The 16,713-nt window shown below is 56.7% G+C and overlaps 1 protein-coding gene across 4 annotated transcripts in view; it reads right to left on the bottom strand.

Moving 5' to 3' along the window:
- SEZ6 (seizure related 6 homolog) overlaps window positions 1-15,549 on the bottom strand; it is a 45,927-nt gene extending 30,378 nt beyond the window's left edge. For all 4 annotated transcript variants that reach the window (XM_086686476.1, XM_086686477.1, XM_086686479.1 and 1 more), the window contains exon 1: window positions 15,313-15,549. In XM_086686476.1, coding sequence (XP_086542602.1) covers window positions 15,313-15,367 — 55 coding nt within the window. In that variant the 5' untranslated portion in view covers window positions 15,368-15,549. The remainder of the gene's footprint in view (window positions 1-15,312) is intronic.
- Window positions 15,550-16,713: the final 1,164 nt, after the last annotated feature.

Genomic DNA, 16,713 nt, shown 5'->3' with positions numbered 1-16,713 from the left:
TGGAGTCCTGCAGCTCAGGGTATGGGGAAGGAACTGTCCTGCAGGGGCAGTGGTTGAAGTGGGCACAGAAATACACTCAAAGGGACCATCTCTGCCAGAACAGGTGCCTTCCCCGTTCTGCCCCATTTGCTCACTATGCCTTTGCCCCATTCTACTAGGCCCAGCTCCTATCCTTCTTCTGGGGAGCCATTTCTGCTAGCCCAGTGGATGACAATGGCTCTCTCCTCTGACCTCCTGCAGGCGCTCCCTGTACTACTTGTGTCTGTGGGCAAGAATCCAGCACGAGGCATCTCTCTTCCCATATCTCTGCCCACAAATGCTGACCCCTGGTGCTTGGCACAGTGCAGGGTGGGCCCAAGGACTCTGCCTGTTTGCACACTTGGAAGCCTCCCTTCTCCCCAAAGCACCTGGCCCTTGTCCAGCAGGGGTGGGCAGGGGAGGGCAGAGGCGGGCCGGGGTGGGTCCTACAGGGAGAAGATGGGCAGCCAGCCCTTGGCAGTTCCCCAGCACAGCCCCAACTGGCAATTGATAAAGAGTGTCTGCCGGCACAGGCCAGTGGGTCCCCCAGTCCCAGACTATCTCCTCTTTTTCTCTGCTACTGACTCCCCTTCCCCCATCACACCTTCTTACTGCCCTCTCTTGGTCAACCCCTGGCAGTCCAGGAAAATCTGGAGTACAAATATGAATGGGAGCACCTCCTCCTGGCCAGGTTCCAGGCAAGGAAGTCGCTGGGTCCGAGAATCTGAGCCCATGTAGCCTTGGTGAATATCTCATCCCTCCCTCATTTTTGCAGGAGGAAACTGAGTCCAGAGGGCTTTCTCAGGTCACACAGGAAACGGGGGATAGGGCTGGTACTCAGGATGTTGGGGCTGGGAGAGCACCTTGCCCAACTGCTCTGCAGAGTAAACTCTCCGGGGACGCCTGGTGGCTCAGTTGGTTAAGCGCCTGATTCTTGATTTCGGCTCAGGTCATGATCTCATGGTCATGGGACTGAGCCCTGCGTTGGGCTCTGTGCTGAATGTGGGGCCTGCTTGGGATTCTCTCTCTCTCTATCCCTCTCTCTCTCTTCCCCTCCTTCTGTCCCTCTCCCCTGCTTGCTCTTTCTCTCTCTCTTAAAAAAAATAAAAGAGTAAACTCTCCAAAACTTCTGGGGCTGTCTACTGTCTGTGGGCATACCTCCAGGGACAGAGAGTTCACTACTTCCTGAGCTAGCAGGGGCAAATTTGTCTCCCTCCGTCCTGGGTTGGGGTGGTAGACAACCCTGGGCTTTGGCATCTCAGGGTTGGGATCTTCTTGCCAGATGGAGAGAACATGGGTGGGGGTAGGTAATGGCCAATAGCCAGGAGGCTGGCCACCTGGTCCTGGTGCAGCCCCTGACAGGCTGGGTTCTCCTGCACAAATCACTTCTTGAACACAAGCCTCCATTTCCCCACCAGCAAGACGGGAAAAGTATCTGAAGGCCCTGCCAGCTCTCACCTACCAGGATCCAGTGAGCTAAAAAAGACTTTGCGTATATAAATAGGAAACGCTACTGTTGACTGAGAACTTGCCACATGCCCGGTGCCATTCTAAGTGCTTTACCAGAATCAACTCCTTCAATTCCCACGAACACTCCATAAGACACGGACTTCTAGTATTCCATTTGATAGATGGAGAAACTGGGACCCACGGAGCACAGTTCCCCCAAGATTACTAATTTGAGTGTAACAGATTCAAACCCAGTGGTTGTCCAGCCCTGGAACAGTGCTATCTAATGGAACTTTTTGTGATGAGGGCAACATTTTGCATCTGTGTGTCCAGTATGGTAGCCGGTAGCCACATGTGGCTATGGAGCACTTGAAATGTGGCTTAGGAGACTGAGAAACTGAATGTTAAGTTTTGTGTCATGTTAACGAATTTACATGTAAATAGCCAACGTGGGGCTAGTCCTACCATGATGGAAAGTGTAGCTCATACCTGACCTTATCTCCTGCAGGATTCACCGCCTTTCAGAAGGGAAGAGCCTGGAGCAGGGGTCCTGCAGAAGAGTTAAGATGCGTGGCAGTATCTGCTCCTCTTGTTTGAGTCTGGGGTTGGGCAGGGAGAGAAGCCATGGGACTTCTTTAGATTTTCCATAAAGGCTCAGGAGAATTGGCCTGTCATCACTTACCCCTTAGGGAGGATGAGTGCCACCCACTGATGATGTTGGCTTCCCAACCTTGGCTGAGCACTGGTGTTCTGAGTGGTGGGTGTTCAATGAGCAATTTGGGGAGCTCGGGCAGAGCCAATTTAGGAGGACTTTGTGGGTGGCAGAAAGCCAGGAATGCTTGGCCTCACGTGATTTGGCTCAGGATGGGATCAGGGTGTGTGAATGTCTCATGACAATGCCTGCTGTGTTTGTTGACTTGCCAGCAACCTCGCTGCTCAGTCAGGAGCACAGGGGGCAGAGAGCCTGGCCTGCCACTCCTCAAGGCTCTTGGGGCAGCCCCAGGGCAGCTTGAAGCCATGGCAGGGCGTCCATAGTTACTGGGTCAGGCATGGACCTCCTAGAGAGCTGCCTTCCACCCAGAGAAGCAGCTTTTCGTGCTTGGAATCAATATTTTCCACTTTACATATGGAGGAACTGAGGCTGAGAGGCAAAGTAAATCATCCTAGTGCATACAGGGAGGAAGTGGCAAATAAGGGGTTTGAACTGGGTCTGCCTGTTCCACAGCCTGGGCTCAAAATTTCTACCACACTGAGTTGCTGCTTCCTGTGAGCATGTGTGTGTGCCTGTATGAGCATGTGGGTCTGTGGGTATGCATGAACGTGTGCATGCAGGTCCAAACACATGCACGGGCCACAAGTCATTACCATTTGTCCTAGTTCATGGATGCCACACCCTGGAACCTGGCTTCATACAGTCCTCAAGCCCCAAAAGGCACTAACTCCCAGAAGGGATGTACTTCTCCCCAAGGTGGCTGCTATGCTCCCTCCTTTTCACTCTGCCCCTTCTTGGACTTTATCCTGGCCCTTTGCAGGGCCATGTGACCTGGACAGTCCCTCTGGCTCTGGGTATGTGGGAGGGAGGGGGACAGGGCTTTGGACTGTGGTGGGTCAGCTCTCTTCTCTTCTCCCTACTGCACTTTCCCTCCCTTGAGGCTGTGACCAGGGGCCCAGGGTAGAGGGAGCTCCCGGCTAACTGCCATGTTCTCTGCTTTCCAATTTAAAATCTAATATGGTCTCGCCACTGCAGAGCTGGGGGCTGGAGAGGTGATTAATGAGGCCTCTGCTACAGCGTCACCTGCTGCGTGCTCCACCTTCCCCTGCAGCCCTGCACTCCCTTCTCCTGTCTGCCTGCTGGTCCTGGGGACCTGGGGGCCCGAGATCTGCCTGCCCACAGTTCCCACGGCTGGGCAAGAGGCATAGGAACTGGGGGTGGCCTTGGAACAGGGGCAGTAGAATTGACTCCCACCCCTGGGGCAGACTGGAGGCGTGGGAGGAGCAGCAGGGGTCCCGTTGGCATCAACTCCCTCATCAGACTGGTAACTAATCAATCTGCCATACTCCACCCCGATTATGCCAACTCAAAGGAATGTGTGGCCAGGGCGTGGAGAGGGACTTAGTCCTGAGCTGGGTGCTCAGGTCAGCCCTGCCCCAGCACTAATGCTCCAGTCGCCACCTTGTCAGCGGCAGGGGTGTATTTCTCTGAAAGAAAAACCTTGGGAATGTGAGCTGGGACAAGGAAGGCCGCAAAGGCAGGAACTACATTCTCCCTGGAGCCCGTACCAGGGCCAGCTTAGCCCAGCCCAGTGGTGAAGTTGGGGAACAGGAGTTGATCTAGGAAGGAGTAGCGATCCCCTCCATTCTCTGCCCCATCCAGCACGGACCATGGACAGTTCCTCCAAGGCTAGAAGCCAAGCAAGGCCGGGTCCTAGCCTCCCAGTGCCCCAGAGCAGGTATCTTCCTGAGTCTCAGACCAGCATTTCTGGGCTGCAGCCCCCTTCCAGCCCCCACCCTGAAGTTTAAAAGCCAACACCACTGAGGTTGCTCCCAGTGCCTGCGTCTGTCTGCCTCCGAGCTGAATTAACTTCACGGTAGCTCTAAGGTTCTTGGGTCTTTAAGTCAGATGAAGGGGCTTGTTCTGTGCACCACGGTCAAAGTTCCCTCCCTGACCTTGTGACTTTTGTCCTGTGGCTGCTGTTGTCAGCTGCATCTGAGAGGAGATGGATTGGGAGAGTTGGCTAAGGATGGGGGGCGTGGCGCTGAACCCAGACCCCCGGGCTGCCCTGGTCCTTAATGCTGATGTGGGCTCTGGGCACTCTGTGCCCAGGAAGTCACAGGAGTATCTGTTCTTAGCTGAGAAGGCTAAGAGGAGCCTGGTGAGGCCTTGTCAGAACCCTGACTCCAGCATTAACGTAGCTCTCCACTGATGGGCTGTGTGACCTTGAACTTGTCTTTTTTGAAAAAAAATTTTTTTAACGTTTATTTATTTTTGAGACAGAGAGAGACAGAGCATGAACAGGGGAGGGTCAGAGAGAGAGGGAGACACAGCATCTGAAACAGGCTCCAGGCTCCGAGCTGTCAGCACAGAGCCTGACGCGGGGCTCGAACTCATGGACCGCGAGATCATGACCTGAGCCGGTCAGACGCTTAACCGACCGAGCCACCCAGGCACCCCAAACTTGTCTTTTTTGAGTCGTTGGGTGGGTCGGATGGAGAGGCACAGCCCTGCCTTTATAGGTGGTGCCCAAGCTCAGGAGTTGATGGGAGCCTCTTGGACAGTGATAAACGTGGGGGTGGGGGGGCTGGCAGTGGGGGGGGGCACTGTGCTCTTTTGATTCACCACTTTCCTTCTGTGTGGCACTGGACCCCAGTCTCCTCACCTCCATCTGTCGGTCGGTATTTGCTGAGCACGTGGAGGGCTAGGCTGTGTCTGCGTGTGTGCATGTGTGCAAGTATGTATGTGCATGGGGGTGAGTATGAAAATGTGCACGTATGTGCACGTGGGGGTTGGGGGGTGGAGGTGTGAGAAAAGTACCCGGGGAGGGAAGTGGTATATTTGAGCGCCTCTGGCATGCCAGGCTCTGCTGACCTATTCACCTATACTGTCTGACTAATTCTTCCCATCTAGGATGGGAACTAGGTCCCATCCCCAACTAGATCCCTGAACTAGGATCAGACAGCTGCAGGAAGTGGTCTGGCTGGGCCCTGGAAGTTCACCGGGGGCTACCCTTGTCCTGCTAAGCTCAAGAGACAGACAGAAGGACAGATATAAGCGCGAAGGGCCTCAGAAAGCAAGGGCATCCAGAGCCCAGAGGGCAGGTGCCCACTCTGAGGAAACCAGGGGTGCCTTCCTGCTTGGTCCTCCAGTTCATGCCCTTCGGACTGCTGTACGGTAGCCCCTTCTAGCAGGTGCTAGTTTCCAGAGCAGCTGCGACAGTGGTGGGGAGCCCCAAGAATCCAGAGGGCAACGAGCTCTGGTGGCCTTTGGTAGAGTTGAGACGCAGCAGGGGCCTGAAACATCTTTGGGAAGTGACAGTGCGGTACCAGAGGTACCTGGGGGGGTCACGTCACCCAGGTGTGCTCCTTACACTGAGCTTCCCGACATTTTGAGCCCCTCTCTGACTCTCCAGCTCCTGTGGGGAAGACCTAGGAGCGCTAGCCTTGCTTCCAAACGGCTTGCGGAAGAGTCACTGGAGGCCTGGGCTCTGCTCTTAGGAACTTGGGGAGGAGGTGGGGAGAGGACAGCCTGGGACCTTCTCCAGGCCCCAGGCAGGCGGGATGGAGCCTAATATGCCCCAGGGCATGGGCCCTGCACCTATGGACCAGCCCAGGCACCCCTCGCCTCCACAGCCTCGTAGGACTGACAGGAGAGGGCCTTGCCCACCCAGCATTCCAGACGGTGGGGTTCCCCAGGCTCTGCCTGTCCTCCCCACTTCCCCGGCAAAACTGAGTGGGGGAGGGGTGGGGTTCAGAGCTGCTAAAAATAGCAGCAGCAGCTCCAGCTACAAGTCTCCTTGAGGGGTCAGTGGAGCCCAAGATTGGGGAGGAAGGGAGTGGCAGGGCCTGCAGGGACGGGGAGACACCAGCCTCAGCTGGGCTCTGCTGTGCCTACACCCAGGGCCACAGTCCCAGGATGCAGGGATAGAAACGCACAGATACACAAGGACGTTCGGACACCCAGGGAAAGATGGACGAGCCAGGTAGAGATGCACACAGGCAGGGCTTTCTGCACATCTGGGGCTTTTTCTTCCCGAGACCCTCAGAAATACCAGATAGACTCAGCTGATAGTCCCCAACCCTTCAGGCTTCTCCCTTGTCCCAAGCTTGTTTTGACCTCCAAGGACCCTGCCAGGTTGGGTGTACGGAAGCTTTGAGTTGAGAGGCTAAGTCCTCCTCCCCAGTCCCCTCTAGTCTCATCTGCTTGAGGCCCAGGGAAGGGCCAGTGGCCAGCATCAGGGATACAGGTGCAACAGAGACCAGACTCAGGGCACCACCCAGGTGGCTGGAGCCTTAGGAGCACCCCCTCACCCTGAGCAGCAGGCCTCTTCCTAGCCTGGCTGGCAGGCCAAGAGGGGGCTGGGATGGAGGTGCTGGACCCAAGAGGGCAGGGCTAGGGCTTTAGCAGGAAGTGAATGGGAAATGAGGGAGGGGGGACAAGGCGAGGCTGGATAAATAAATGCACTAATGACCTGTCTCAAGAAAGCCTTGTTTTGTCCCCGCTTCACCCCTTTGCCTGGAGATGCCAGAGGCTCTTCTGTCCTCAAAAGAAGGTGACTCTCTTTCCCCCATTTCCTCTAACTAGCCAGAAATTAGGGCCTCATGACAGGAAGGGGCTTGCCAGCTGCTGGACCAGATGTTTCAAATCACTAACACATCCCCTTGCTAGATGTAAATGATGTCTCAGGCAGTGTCCATCAGAGCAGCAAGCAAGGGTGAGGCTCTTAGGAGCACCCTGACTCCAACCTTCATCCCTCTGCACCTGCTAGTCTCACCTTCCCGGTTAGACCTGGAGCACCAGCTGGTTCTCGCTCCCCATCCCTGCCTCAACAGTCCAGCACTGGGCTCCTCCACTGACAATCTGAAAACCAGCCCCTCCCGGTGCTGGACACCTCTGGCTATTGGAGGAAGGACCACCAGCTCACCCCTAACTCAGGCGGGGCTTTTGGTCTCTTCCATCACCACCTTCTCTCTGATGCCCTTTGATCTCGATGCTGTTCAGTGAGAGGGGTGGGCCAGCCACCATGAATCCCGGAGGAAACTGAGGCAGAAGAAAGAGACACAACTTGTACAAGCCAGCAAGAGCCAGTACTGGATTTAAATCCTGGGGGTCCTGGCTCCCTGACGAGCACTCTTCTGATCATGTTCTTCCTCAGGGGATGCCCCCTCCTCCCTCAGGCACAAGTTGGCTCTCCACACTGCCAGATAGCCCCCCTCCCAGGCTCTGGGACTCCCTAGGCACCTGCTGGCTGATGGGACCCAGGCCAGACGCTCAGCAGGTGGCTGCTTGGGGGGACAAAGGAGCTGGTGCTCAGCTGCTGTGCTGGGAGTGAAGGAGGGAGAAGCTATGGGGGGTGGGGTGGAGGGATCTGGTCTAGGAGTGGAGAGAGGCAGGGTCTGCTTCTATGCCTTTAATAAGGAGCAAGCATGCAAAGGGGGGTGGTGGTGTAAAACAGCATGCAAATGAGCATCTGTGTGGAGGGGGTGCTCAGTGGTTCAGGCACTTTTCACAGGGGCTCTCCAGTTCTGTCCTTCCAGCCCAATGACCAGCTGGAAGGAGGATCCTGAGGGTGGAGAGAGGAGCCTGTGGGGAGGGGAGGAGTGGGGGACCAAGGGAGAGGCTGAGGTTGATGCCAGGGTGTCAGGATTCTGGCTGGGACCCGGGGAATGCACTGGGGGAGGGGAGAGACCCACCGCTTGCATTCTGCAGCACATATACGACTTGTTGCCTGCAGCTGCCATGCTTGGGGGCTAGAGGACACCCAGACCCAGCAAAGATGGGAAGAGTTGTGCTGGAGAGCACCCTGATGGCCAGGCCCAAGGGTCCCAGAGGCTTACTGGGCCCTCAAAGACCAAAAGGTGCAAACCTTCTTGTCTCAGAAGAGAAACTGACCCAGAGCAGTCCCTGGCTAGGAATCTCCTGCGCTTTCAAAGGCAGGTAGTTGGATCACATAGGTGCTGCTTGGCATCTTATTTGTATCTCATTTAATTAAAATCAGACGGTCCAGGTCTAACTGGGGAGGCAGCCATAACTGGGCTTATTAAGAAGGCAACTCCCTTGGGGCGCCTGGGTGGCGCAGTCGGTTAAGCGTCCGACTTCAGCCAGGTCACGATCTCGCGGTCCGTGGGTTCGAGCCCCGCGTCAGGCTGTGGGCTGATGGCTCAGAGCCTGGAGCCTGTTTCCGATTCTGTGTCTCCCTCTCTCTCTGCCCCTCCCCCGTTCATGCTCTGTCTCTCTCTGTCCCAAAAATAAATAAACGTTGAAAAAAAAAATTAAAAAAAAAAAAAAGAAGGCAACTCCCCCTCCAAACTGGGTTCCTACCTATCAAAGCACCTGATAGGGGCTGAATAGAGGGTTGTTGAGTGGAGAGTGGATGGCTGGATGTCAAGCTAAGTTCCTAATGGGAGGTATTTCGTGTTTAGAGGACAGAGAGCACTCTGGACTGGATGATCGGGAAAAGAGGGGGTGGGAGAACTGAAACAAGCAGAGGGACACAGGATGGCATTCGGGGAATGGAAAAATGTCTGAGCAAAAATGGAGAGGTTGGCCCAAACAAGTTACGCACGGGGTCTAGGATCACCTAGCATTTTCACCCAGTCTCTCCATTGCTCCATTTCCCATGACCACTCAGTTTCTTCTCATCTCCTGGCAGAGTCCCTTGTCCCTGCGGGGCTCAGCCAGGACCTCCCACCCCCTCCCCTTCCCGCCAGTCTGCCTGCCAGCAAGGCTGCAGACTCTGCAGCTGGAAACCCGGATTGTTGTTGGAGAAGCGGCAGGTTTGTTTGCTTCAGAGCCCGCCGAGAAATCTCAACAATCAATGGCCAACAACACTGCTGGCGGCTGCAGCATCGATCTCCCCTCCCAGGGCTGGCAGCTGGGTGGCAGGTGGGCAGGTGGAGGGAAGCTGGCACCCAGCTCTGTCTAGGAGCTGAGCTTCAAGCAAGTTTGGGCTTTTCTGTCCTGGGGCTGGGGTGGGTGGGTGGGGGCTGGACCTGGGAGGGGGTTGTGCTGGGCCTTGGCAGGGGCCGATGGGGTAGGGAGGGGCAGCCCAGAGGCCAAGACAGGAACCACACGTCTTCTCATCCACGAAGGCCCCCAAAGGGTGGAAGAATGAGTCACTCAAGGTCACTGACCTCTGGGCCAAGACTTCAAGACTCACTTGACTCCCAGTCTCAGGCTCTATCCTGGTCTCCCAAGTGTCAGAATCTTTTATTCCTTGCCACTAAGAACTGAGCAAGATAAAACGTCCCTAATCTACAGCAGCAAGGACTGAGGGTAGACATCAAGAAGATAAGCTACCGTCATTATCAGAAATGTGCAAGGAGAAAGTTAGGGGCCATTTGTGGGTCTGACAACATGGACTTGAACTTGGCCTATAACATGCAGATAGTAGCTTCTATCTAGAGATGGTATGAGGACTAAATGAGCTAAGGTATATAAAGCACTTAGTACAGTGCCTGGCCTGTACTAAGAAATGTGCCTAAGAAATGTTTGCTGTTATTGTTGTTGCTATTATTATTGTTGTTGTTGTCATGATGATGGTGGTGACAGCGATAGTCTCCTGGTTCCCATGGGCCTGTACTAAAGCTTGGCCTCAGGCTGGGGGAGCGGACACAATGCTGGCTACACCCAGGTTTTGCAAAATAGGTAGGCACTTTGGAGTAGCCCTGCTATTTATTGGCTGTGAAGTCCAGGGTCACTGATTTAACCTCTCTGAAACTCAGTTTTCCCATCTGTAAAGTGGGAATAACTAGTCTCTCGCATTAAATAGAAAAAGTATGTGAAAGGCTGGGTCTGAAGGTTCTGGGCCAGGCCTCCCACCTCAATACATAATTATGAAATGAACGAATGAATTGTGGGTGGATGTACTCCAGGGATCGTTCTTTCAGGAGATGTGAAATCTTCGTGGATATGAATTATTGTGGTCTTGGGTGACTCCAAGGCCCCCACTTTTCCATTCAAGGACACGCTGGGCTCGGAGCTGCTCCCAAGGTTTCCTGTTGGCCCCTCTGAGCTTCGTGAGGATGTCTGAAGCTGAGATGGCTGAGACGCTATGGTGAGAAGCCAGATGACATGTGGTGACCCCTCCCTTACTTCAGTCCTTAATTTCATACGGGGCACCCCTGTCAGCCGGCAGAGGAGGTGGGTAGGTGCTGAGGGAGGGAGTCAAGAAGACTGGGCTCTGGGCTTCACTCTCTCCCTGTCTACTGTGCAACTCTCATGAATTTATTCAACATGTATTTCATGTCTGTCATGTGCTAGGCACTGTGCCACCGGGGACACAAGCAGCGGTGGCATGAAGGGGTGGCTGGAGAGAGGCTTTAGCCCGCTCAGAATGGCCATCAGCATCCCACCCCCAAGCCACCTCAGGCTGACGACGTGACAGCATAATTTGTGGAAGGAAAAAACTCAGTAAAGGCTATAATTTACAGTTGGGGTAATTGGCCAACTGTTAGGAAAAGGAAAAAATCCTAACATACAATCTATGTAAAAATAGTGTGCTTGCTACGCAAAGCAGTCTCAGCTGCCAAGCACCCACCTCTCCTTTCTGACCCTAAGTTTCTTCCAAATAGGAATTCTGGAATCGCCCCAAGATAGTGGGGCTGAGCAAAACAGACTCGGTTGCTTCCTTTCTGAGTTCGGTCTTGCTCCCGGAGAGAGACATCAAGCAGCCAGGCACTCGTGACCCAACAAGATGGGTACCTTGGTGAGGGAAACCATGGGATGGTGGGAGGCCAAAAGAGTCCCCAGGCCCAGGCTGGAGTTCAGGTGAGGCTTCCCCTGAGAAACCATATCATCGTAGATGCTCCGTAAATACTAAGTCCCGAAGAATTGTATGAGGTGCTAACTAAGGCAAGACCCAAAGCATGAGATGGAGTGAGTCAGAGTGGCCCAGGAGGAGAAAAGAATTTCAGGCAGAAGGAATGGGAAGAGCCCAGCAGCTGTTGAGAACATGGATAGTTTGGGGGAATTGATTGGTCTGGCTGGGTGAGTGGACTTCCTGGACCTGGTGCTTCCTGCTGGAATGAGTCTGGAAGGGGCCTTGAAGACCTCCTAGCGCCTTTCCCCTACCTCCCTGAGAGCCGACCATGGCTAGCAGCATTGTCTCTCCCTACTCCCCAGTCTCTTAGTTATAGATCTTGGCTCTTTCTCCCTGAGAGCAGGCCAGTAGGCTGGGGACCCAGAAATCTCCATGACTTGGCAAGCCCTTGGAGGCCCGGATATGCTCCCAGGCTTTGCAACCATCAGTTTGGTGCAACTTTACATTGAATGCTCCAGAGAGTGGAGACTCAGAGGCATGCCTGAGGCCACACAGGGGGCCTGGGCTCTTAACCATCGGGGCTGAGAGGTTCCTTCACTAAAGTAACCCCTACCTACAGGCCCTTTTTCACATCTTCTTTCTTGTTTGGGGGGGGCGGGTACCCGGCTCTGACACTTCTGCCCAGGCGGGGGCGCAACATCCCCGAGCTGAGACCAGCCAGCAAACGGGGCCAGAATGGGCTAGGAGGGATGGGGACAAGGAGGGTGGGGGCAGGCTGGAGGGCTTGGACACTGTGTCTGGGTAGAGGGAGGGACTAACGAAGAAGACTTTCTGAATTCCTCCCACCATTCAGGCAGCCAGGGTGGGAGGGGTGCAAAAGCTCTAATTAAGCCCAGTTTCTAATTAAGCCCTGCCCCTGTGTCGCCTCACTCCCCATTATTGTCCCCAAGGCATTTTAAGCTGCCACCCTGCTGAGGAGGCTGGGACCGCCGCCAAGCCTGCCAAGCCTGATGAGCTTAGACCCATGAGGGGCAAGAAGCCAACCCAGACTTCCCCTCCAGTCCATGGCAATCTCCGGGTCCTCTAGTCTCCTCGGAAGCCTAGGGGAGCCTCTTGTCTACCATTCTACCTCTGGGGCTCTGAGTGAAATCTAGACTGCCTCCCATGGGGCCTTATCCCCAGCAGCCACTTCCTGACCCCGAAGTGCCAGGCTTGGGGGGCAGGGAGCAGGGCCTGGCTTGGGCATCGCTGCAGCCCCCAGACTCTGGAAGGTACAGTTAGAATCCTGCGCCTACCACAGAGTCTGCAGGAAGCAGCAATTACATTTTAGGTTAAGGCAGCCCTGTTTGTTAACCCTTTCAAGACTGGGGCTCCTGGAGGCCAAGCCCTCCTCCTTCCCTGCTTCCTCCTCCAAACCTTGCCTCCCAGACACCATCCCCTAGTTCTTGGCAGAGAGAGAATCGGTCCCCTCCCTCTTCCTACCACACACTCCATCAGAGTTTAGAGATGGGAAACATTGGGTCCAAGGTCACACAGCCAGGGAGGCAGCCTCTGTCCCTGGAGACCCAACCCTACCCCCAGTCTGTGCCATTTCCACCTTTGCAATCTCCCCAGGCCACATTCACACACGCAGAGTTTAATTAACTTTATTGATATTCAGAAATTAGGAGAATGACTAAAGGTAATTGCTCATTAAAAATCATTAAACTGACACAGCAGGCCCAGGCACAAGCCATCCCTCCCGAACTGCCTTCCTCCCCCACAGTATCGGGATCGCTGGGGCACCCACCTTTGGTCAGGAAGACCACAGTGGCCCACAGCGCCCCTCAAGCCAGAGGCCACTCTCGCTGTACCTGCCCCCAACCCCGCAGCTGTGGGGGTTGGGGGGATAGGGGTTGAGCCAGGCCCATCAAGATCTCACCCTTCCCTGCACCCCACTTCCTCAGCCTCTGACCTCCAGGGCCTTTGGCTGCTCCTGGGCTGTTCCCAGCTGCATCTCTCAGGGCCTGACTAGAGCTGTGTCCCTCAACCTCTGTGTGAGCAACGCCCTGGGGGGTCAGTCTCCAGGCCACAAGGTTTGGTGCTGCCGCAACCTGCTGCCACCTGGCTTGCGAAGTCTCACAGCCCGAGGCCTTTACTGCTCCAGGTCTGCCTTCTTATGGCTAGAGCCCCCCCCCCCATCCCCCCAGGAACTCTGAGATGGCCGAATACACTGCTTCTCAATGAGACAACTCAGTGCCCAACAACCAGAACCTCGAAGCCCCATTGAGATGGAGGGACACGACAGGGCTTGCCCTGTTTCGGGTCCTCTTTCCTCAGGCCTGGCCCTGCAGGGCTGTTCCCCCTCCTTCCTGGGAGAGCGAAAATAAAGTCTTCCCCAGCAGGTGACTCTTACCCCACATACTCCTTGGGCAGATGGCCCCACGGGCATTGGAGAGGTCCAGGTGGGTCAGGAAGGGACCCTGGCCAGGGGCACACAGACTTGCGGCCACAGAGTGGACAGATTCCTCCCAACACTTGCACCCATACCCTCAGTGGGATCCCCCAACTCTCAGCCACACCAGCCATCCTCCTGGAGACCCGCAGTCTCACTCCAGCCCTGCAGGGAGCTCTCTGGCAGAGGCAGCACCACGCACTAGCGGCCTCACACACTCCTCACACCCACTCACTGCTGAACCCTCACCCAACGTCCAGACCTCCTGAGGTGCAGACATTCATGGACCCGCCATTCCAGACACCCCGGGCCCTGATTCACACGTTCACACTCAGACCCACACACCCACACACCAGGCTTCAGACAAAGGCACTAAGCCCCAGGGGAGATGTCCAGAGCGAGATGTGTCCAGACCCCAACCAAGACAGGTTCCCAACTCCCAGGACATCCTCGGATGGCCGGGCCAGGATGCAGGCTTCTCCCCTCCTCTCACTGCCCCTGGCAGGGTGGGGTTTTCAGGACTCCCTCCTCCTCCCCCCGCCCCCCCCCCCAACATGAACACTAGGTTCTTAGTTCCCGGCGCCAAGGGAGGGCCAGGCGTGGGCAGCCAGGGGGCGGGGCAAGGACGCCAGACCCCGTGTGACCCAAGCCAGAGTCTCAGAGAGCAGCTTCCGCGTCGCTGGGGACGCAGAGAGCAGAAAACTGGCGTCCAGGGGCCCAGCCTGGTCCCGGCTCGGCTGCCCTGACCTCCGACGTGGTCTGGAAAGAGGCAACGAGGTTAAAACCTGCCACCTTCTCCCCACTCCATATCAGAGGCTACGAACCATATACTTTGAGGGACGGTGGGTCCCAACTCCAAGCAAGGTCCTGGCGACCCCACCAGCCAACCGGCTGCAGTGGAAGAAAGACCTGGACGTCGGTAGCTTTGATGAATGTTTGTTTAAGCCGGGTGGCAGGTCTCCTCGGCACTTGAAAACCTTCCTTCCCCTAGGCACAGAGCCCTCATCCTCTCCCCAACACTCCCTTGCTGCTCACTCCACGGCCAACCTTCCCACCCGGGACCAATGAAGTTGGGGACCGGACTGCGAGCGGAGGAGGACCGGGGGCAGCAGGGTGGGGTGCTGGTCCTCCCGCGACGAGTCTGCGGCCATGGGGTGGGCGGGGGCTAAGCAGGACCGCAGGCCTGGGAGGAAGACCTCTGGGAGTGTGCAAGGGGAGAGTGCAAGAAAGGACTTCGAGGAGGGCAGAGTCTCTAGCCCGGGACCTCAGCTGCTGCAGCCCAGGTCAGAGCGAGTAGCCGAATATGGGGCCCCGGACCCCCCGAGTTTCTCCCTGGAATTGTACTCTAGATTCCGACTCCAGCGCGGCAGCACCAAGGTGGAGGGAGGTGAACGACGTCCCAACCCGGGGTCCGGCCGCCATCCGGCTCCGTCCCTCCGCAGTGAGGACGTAAGGTGCCCCGGAACGGGCAGCAAAGTCGAGCGAAGTTTGGCGGGCAGCAGGGAAGGCGGGACCGCGGGCGGCCGGCAGGACCAACGGGACTCACCGCCCCTTGCCCTCTCCCCCTTCCTGCACGCGCCCCGGCGCTGCTAGACGCCTGGAGAGCGGCGAGGTAGCGGGCGGGTGAGCGCGTGAGTGTGTGCGGGAAGGGGGTGGCGTGATGAATTGCAGCAGAGAAATCCCATTAGATCCGGGGAGATGATTAAAGGCGAGGTCTTGGCCGGGCGCGAATGGCGGGAGCCGCGGCAGCTTCCCGCCGGTGGAGCCCGTGCCCCGCCCGGCTCGGCCGGCGCGGGGGCCAGCGCAGCCGGCGGAGCGCGGTGCTTGCGCTGGGCAGCCAGATGCGCGGAGCTGGGCGGCGGTACGGTCCTCTCTTCCCACCCTCGGGAACCCGCCCCCGCCCCTGTCCTGCCACCGGACGCCGGGGTCCCTTACCGTGAGCCAGGAGCGCCAGCAGCGAGGGAAGGAGCAGCAGGGCTACTGAGGGCATGGTGCTGGTTGCGGCCGCGCCCCGGGTCGGAGCTACGGTGGGGAAGCTGGGGGCTCGGCGGGGCGTAGGCGCAGGGGACAGAGCGGGGTCTTGCCGGGTAGAAGGAGCGGGGCCGCCGCCGCCGCCGCCGCCAGCGCCTGACAGAATCAGCACCACGGCCAGCGCCTGGCGTCGGCGCCGGGGATCGCCGCGCGGGGCTGGGGGCGGGGGCGCGGGAGGAGCGGTTTACCGTAAAGTCTCAAGCAAAGGCGCAGAGGACCCGGCGGCGGGAGCACAGGCTCCCGCGCCGCCGCCAGCTCTGGGGAAGAACTACCCTGCTAATGTGGGCACACGGCCCCCTCCCTTCCGCGCTGCCCACGCCCAGACAAGCCTGCCACCCTCTCCCCTATTAGCAGCCTGCCAAGGAGGTGGGGTTCCCACCTGATTCTCTATGAGAGAGCAACCCCCTCTCCACCTCACTCCACCCCATCCTGGTACCTGAGGGCGCCAAGGGTGACCTAGGAAGACATCCTCGAGTGAGGCAGCTGGTGAGACCCGTGTGCCCTTGTAGCAGCTCCGTCTTGGGCTGATAATGAAGATGGCTTTTGAGCGTACAAAGGACAATAAATTATTACTTTGCGCTCAATAAATGCCAGGGCTCCAGGCAGCTGCATCAGCAGCAAACTGTGCTCACAGAAAAGCTTAATTATCCTGATATTATAGTTAAAAGCCAGTGGTACTCGCGTCCTGGGAAGACATTTTTCACTTGGCAGGAGGCAACTTGGGCCAACCTGTGGGCAGCTGAAGGTAGTACCCTGCGTCCCCTTGCAGCGCGGGGTCTCCAGGACCCTGCCTTGGCCACTTCCCACCTACCCCACCATCCACAGGACCAGAGAAATCAAAGTCATGGCCAGTGAGCAGACCCTTCATGCCTGTCCCCACCCAGGTTCCTGGAACTGGTGGAGAAAATAAGACAGGCATAGGGGGTGGGGGCGTTTCCATAGGGCTATTTTAGACAGAGACTTGAAGGAGGCTCAGGGGAGTAGCCAGGAAGGTTGTACCATTCAAGGACATGGAAAAATAAACTTCCATGGCTCTGCTTGGGCTGAGGAGCTCCAATGAGTCATAGGGCAGCAAAAAGGGCAGTCATAGCTGTGTCATCCCTAAGACTGATGTTTAGGCCTATGGGTTTCTGGCTCCATGGATAGCTTCACTTGAGGAGCCTCAATGGACACAATGGGACATGACCCAGTGACTGATGATATTCCTTGTAGAGGAAGAGGGGGGCTGAACTCCCTGTGACCCCCAGGGAGAAGGAGAGCTTTTGGATTAGTTCTCTTCACATGAACTTGGATTTTCCCCAAAGC

The sequence above is a fragment of the Puma concolor genome, chromosome E1 (genome assembly GCF_028749965.1).
Source record: "Puma concolor isolate L17-30 chromosome E1, mPumCon1.1.hap2, whole genome shotgun sequence".
NCBI classification, from domain to species: domain Eukaryota; kingdom Metazoa; phylum Chordata; class Mammalia; order Carnivora; family Felidae; genus Puma; species Puma concolor.
Note: the sequence above shows the minus strand (reverse complement) of the source record. Positions and strands in the feature narration are given on the sequence as shown.